Raw genomic sequence first — 6,000 nt, 5'->3', positions numbered from 1 at the left:
ACACTGCCATGGTATGTCGACGTTGTGAATTATCTTGTTACTAATTCTTTTCCTACTGATTTGTCTTACCAGGAAAGGAAGCGAATAATTTCATGGGCTAAAAATTACATATGGGATGATCCTTACCTTTTTAAGATATGCCCGGATCAAATTATTCGCAGATGTGTAGCTCAAAGTGAACAACAAGAGCTCTTGAATCATTGTCATGCCTATGCATGTGGAGGCCACTTTGGGCCTAAAAAGACTGCACTTAGGGTATTCCAAGCTGGATTTTATTGGCCTACTATTTTTAAAGATGCTTTGATGTTTTGCAACAAGTGTGATAGATGCCAAAGGACGGGGAACATAGCAGCCAGGGATCAAATGCCATTAACAAATATTCAGGTCATTGAACTTTTTGATGTATGGGGAATTGACTTCATGGGTCCTTTTCCTAACTCTTTGGCTTTGAATATATTTTAGTTGGTGTTGATTATGTGTCCAAATGGATCGAGGTTGTCCCCTCACGAACTAATGATCATCGAGTGGTTGTGAAGTTCTTGCAGGACAATATTTTCTCTCGTTTTGGGATGCCACGAGCGATCATCCTCAGACGAGTGGGCAAGTGGAGATAAGCAATAGAGAAATCAAGACCATTCTTGAGAAAATGGTGAATCCAAATAGAAAAGATTGGTCTCTTCGTTTGACTGATGCTTTGTGGGCATACCGCACTACTTACAAAACACCAATAGGGATGTCTCCGTTCCGGTTAGTTTATGGGAAAGAGTGTCACCTGCCGGTTGAATTAGAGCATCGAGCTTATTGGGCTATTAAAAAGCTCAATTTTGACATAAAGGCAGCTGGAGACAGGCGTCGCTTGCAACTGAATGAGCTTGAAGAATTACGGCATGAAGCCTATGAGAATGCCAAGTCATACAAGGAGCGAGCAAAACAGTACCATGACAAGAAGCTTGTACGGAAAACTTTTTATGTTGGACAGAAGGTGCTGGTGTATAACTCTCGTTTGAAATTGTTTCCGGGCAAGCTCAAATCCAAGTGGCATGGCCCTTATGTGATCCACGCAGTGTTCCCTCATGGTGCATTGGAGTTAAAACATCAGGATTCTGATCGGACATTTAAGGTTAATGGCCATCGAGTGAAGCCTTATTGGGAGAATGTAGAAGTTCCTGTGGATGAAGTGATATTCCTCCACGCTATTGATCTCTGACAGAGTCCAAGACTATGTCCTGCTGAAGACAATAAATTTAGCACTTCATGGGAGGTAACCCATGTGGAAGAGGAGCACCATTTTGACAATTAAATCAGCTAAGTCTCTCTTCCTTTTCCTTCACTTCATTTTGTTATTTATTTTCGTCATCACAAATTTTCGTTCTGTTCTTTCTTTTTAAACATTGAGGACAATGTCAACTTCAAGTTTGGGGGAGAGGGAATTTGTTTTTGCCGAAAATTTTTGAAGAAAAAAAAAAGAAAAGAAAAAATTTTGAAATTGTTTTGAGAAGAGAATTGGCATATTTGTGCTTAATTGTTATGAAGTGTTTTTGAGACTGATGGTGTGATTATTTGCATAATCTTTTGCAATGAATGTCTACTTAGTTTACACATTATTTGCAACACCAATTAACTTGTGAGGAGCCTGCAAAAATTTTGTGTGCTATGAATTTCATGACTGTGTCTAGCTAGAATTTGCATTAGACCATCTGAAGTAAATTCTAAGTTTTTGTTCTTTGGAAGTGATGAAGGCATTCTTTGTAAATTTTGGCCTACCTTGAACCTTGCTTTTGCTCCCATTCCTTTGATTGCATATTATTCTCTTGCAATAAACCTTCCCATTTTTGTGATGTGTTATGCATGTTTCATAAGTCATAAAAATAGAATTCCATCATGAGGCTATGATTGAGGTGTTTGGAAGGTTATTGATAAGATGAAGAGGAGTTTAAGTGTAGTGTTTGAAAGAAAGCAGTTCTGAATATTAAAAGATGTGTATAATAGAGTTCTGGGGAATTTGCAACCTGTTTGTAACCTAAGTGCTACCTGAAGCTCACACAAAAATTGGAGACTCAAATCTGAAGCAGCCAGTACAAAAAACTTAGCCGATACTTTTTATTGCAAGAAATACTTGCAACTCAATACCGATGGGTTTATCCCACTCGCAAGTGTACGTGCTGACTGACAGTATAATAGTGAATGGGGTCGAATCCACGAGGACTGTATTAGTTACCAACTATAGCTACTAACAATAGTATAAATTAATTTCAGATGCTTCTAATATCAACTAACAATAAAATAGGACTAAATATCAATGAATGAAAACTAGCTTGGGTTTGGCTTGCCAACTACCTCCACCTGTGCACACAGATTAATATGCAATCACACAATTTAAAAGTTTAACAATGTCAATTGAAAGGCCTTGGTCCAACTGCAGTCATTTAGATTTCCCTAAACAACGATCCTGACTTTGGTCCAGTTGCAAGATATTTTCTTATCAAAGGAGTCTTGGTTGGTCTATCCTAAGAGTTTCCTAAGACAAGCATAAGCACTAGGAAATCGACAGTTGCACAATCTAGGATAATGGTCTATTACCCAATCAATTATGTCCTATGTTCCCAAAACTTGGTTCTTACGCAAGTTCTTGTTACTTCATCAAACACCAGGTCATGGTCAGCCGAATATGTTTAACTAACAATTCCTAAAATTATGATGTTGATCAGGTATGCATAACAATAAGAAATAAGCAATCAATTCAGAGAACAAAGAATTAAACTTAGTCTTATTGTCAATTAAATATGTGCACAAGGTTTATGGTAGAAGTATTACCAAACCCTAGCTAGAAAAGAGTTTAGCTACACATAGTCCTAATAAAAACCATAAAGATACTCATTAACAATGTTCAAATCAATGGAAGAGTGGAGATTTGCTGAAGAATTGGACTGCCAAGCTTGATATCTCTTCTCCTCCTTCTTGTCGTCTCTCTTTGTTCCGAATTAGGTTTCTGTTTTCACCCCCTGCTGCGTGTATTCTCCCCAACACATGAGCCCCTTTATATAGCTTTAAAACCCTAAGTTGGCCCAGCTGTATTTGCCACATCAGCAACATAAACGTGCAGACTAATTCCAGCATTCTGCTGCTGCAATAGGTTACGAAACAGGTTGCAAATTCTGTCCAATGCCAGCTTTACCCTCCAGTAGTACCTGTTCATAAAAATACCAATATGGGCAGTATTTTGCACTAAACCATATAGAAAAATAATAACTTTAAGCCCAGAAAAATAGGTGTATTTTACACCTAACAAAATCCCCCAAACTTCAACCTTGCTTGTCCTCAAGCAAACAATCAAGAAAAAGTTTAAACCATTTAAGCATCATTTGAAAAACTTCAATCGAGAATTGGCATTACAAGTACCCTCTCATTATTTCAATGCAACGTTGACGTTCGGTAGAGAATTGCACAACCTAAAATCTGCTCACAACTACTTCAGTTTACACATTTATTTTCACACACCCTCACAAAGGTACACACATAATATATAAAAGAAAATTTTCACTCAAGTGTATAAGGGTAGTGTTTACTCTCTTATGAACTCATAACCTACAGCCATATGCTTGCATGTCCACCAACCTTACTTCACACTAAAATTCTCATTCAATGAATCAGAGGGACTTTATTGGGGGCAAGAAATTTGGCTAAGGAAGGCTCAAAGATGCACAAAATAAATATAAATTGGATTCAAACTAAAGTCATCATAATCCAATCACAAGTAAGTTCACTATAACAAGGATAAGCTTCAAAGAATAGCATAGGCTAGATAAAGGTACGGTTCAAACAAAACATGTGATGATCATGCTATATACCATAGAGTCTCAAAAATAGGCATCCATCATAAGACTAATCCTAGCTCCATCTAACCAACCAACATAATAGAATAACAAGAGCTTCCACTCCTCCAAACTAACAAGTCAGAGTATCACCAAAACTAGTCAGAACATCAACCAAATAAAATCAAGGTAAGGTCCCGTCACGAATCAAGTCAAACATCTCCCTCTGTTGAGCCTCAAATCTCTGCTTCTTACACGCACACTCCTTGTTCCGCTTTCAACCTCTGGTAACTATAGATAGATATTGAATCAAGAGCAAACCTTATTAGAATTTTTTTCTTGAGAGACTTCAGCTTCTCTCTTTCTTTTCTCTTTTTTTTTTTGTACTGGCTACTTCATATTTGAGTCTCCAATTTTTGTGTGAGCTTTAGGTAGCACTTAGGTTACAAACAGGTTGCAAATTCCCCAGAACTCTATTATACGCATCTTTTAATATTCAGAACTGCTTTCTTTCAAACACCACACTTAAACTCCTCATCATCTTATCAATAACCTTCCAAACACCTCAACCATAGCCTCATGATGGAATTCTATTTTTATGACTTATGAAACATGCATAACACATCACAAAGATGAGAAGGTTTATTGCAAGAGAATAATATGCAATCAAAGGAATGGGAGCAAAAGCAAGGTTCAAGGTAGGCCAAAATTTACAAAGAATGCCTTCATCCCTTTTAAAGAATAAAAACTTAGCATTTACTTCAGATGGTCTAATGCAAGTTCTAGCTATACACAGTCATGAAATTCATAGCACACAAAATTTTCTGAAGGCTCCTCTCAAGTTAATTGGTGTTGCAAATAATGTGTAAAGTAAGTAGACATTCATTGCAAAAGATTATGCAAATAATCACACCATCAGTCTCAAAAACACTTCATAACAATTAAGCACAAGTATGCCAATTCTCTTCTCAAAACAATTTCAAAATTTTTTCTTTTCTTTTTTTTTTCTTCAAAAATTTTCGGCGAAAGCAAATTCCCTCTCCCCCAAACTTGAAGTTGACATTGTCCTCAATGTTTAAAAAGAAAGGACAAAACGAAAATTTGTGATGACGAAAATAAATAACAAAATGAAGTGAAGGAAAAGGAAGAGAGACTTAGCTGATTTAATTGTCAAAATGGTGCTCCTCTTCCACATGGGTTACCTCCCACGAAGTGCTAAATTTATTGTCTTCAGCCGGACATAGTCTTCGACTCTGTCAGAGATCAATAGCGTGGAGGAATATCACTTCATCCATGGGAACTTGTACATTCTCCCAATAAGGCTTCACTCGATGGCTAGTAACGTTGAATGTTTGATCAGAATCTTGATGTTTTAACTCTAATGAGCCATGAGGATCACATCTTATATCACATATGGGCCATGCCACTTGGATTTGAGCTTGCCCGAAAAAAGTTTCAACTGAGAGTTGCACACCAGCACCCTCTGCCCAACAGAAAAAGTTTTCCGCACAAGCTTCTTGTTATAGTACCTCTTGGCTCGCTCCTTATATAACTTTGCATTCTCATAGGCTTCATGCCGCAATTCTTCAAGCTCGTTTAGATGCAAGCGACACCTATCTCCAGCTTTGACAACATCTTTCATATGCAGATTCGATCGCCTTTGTGCTTCTCTAGTGGGCTTTGCATCATTCTCCAATAAAATCTGGTGCATACACCTAGTTGTGCTAAATCCCCTTTATGTCAGCGATGGTCCACCCAAGAGCTGTCTTATGCTTCCTCAAAATTTGGATCAACTTTTCTTCCTCCCCCAAACTTATATTCGCAGCTACTATCACCTGTACAGTGTTGTTCTCACCCAAATAGATGTACTTCAAGTGACTAGGTAACTGCTTCAGTTCCAAATTAGGTGCTTTAACTGTTGAAGGAACAAAAGATGTATTAGTATGCGTCAGTTGATCAAAAGGAGGAGTAATCTTACCACCATAGGGCCGGTTCAATTGGAATGCTTGGATAGCCTCATTTATTCGGTCATCATTCTCCAAAATTCCTTCAGAGATTGTTTTCTCATTCAAACCATACGCCACCACTGCTTCAACTGGATCAATACTAGTAACCTGAAACACCTCACTCACAAGATCATGTATAGTATCAACATTAAAACAATCACTATGATCATCATGATATTTGA

General features: G+C 37.6%; 1 protein-coding gene across 1 annotated transcript; it reads left to right on the top strand.

Annotated features, from left to right (window-relative positions):
* The first annotated feature begins 733 nt into the window (after positions 1 to 733).
* Positions 734 to 1,207, top strand: LOC120007288. Its single transcript, XM_038857490.1, has one exon. It carries the CDS (start codon positions 734 to 736, stop codon positions 1,205 to 1,207), a length of 474 nt encoding a protein of 157 aa, XP_038713418.1.
* Positions 1,208 to 6,000: the final 4,793 nt, after the last annotated feature.

Source organism: Tripterygium wilfordii, chromosome 10 (genome assembly GCF_013401445.1).
Source record: "Tripterygium wilfordii isolate XIE 37 chromosome 10, ASM1340144v1, whole genome shotgun sequence".
Lineage (NCBI taxonomy): Eukaryota > Viridiplantae > Streptophyta > Magnoliopsida > Celastrales > Celastraceae > Tripterygium > Tripterygium wilfordii.
Note: the sequence above shows the minus strand (reverse complement) of the source record. Positions and strands in the feature narration are given on the sequence as shown.

What these genes read in the sequence shown, in the direction of transcription:
- LOC120007288 (XM_038857490.1), top strand. Translation starts at nt 734, where the DNA reads ATGTCTCCGTTCCGGTTAGTTTATGGGAAAGAGTGTCACCTGCCGGTT.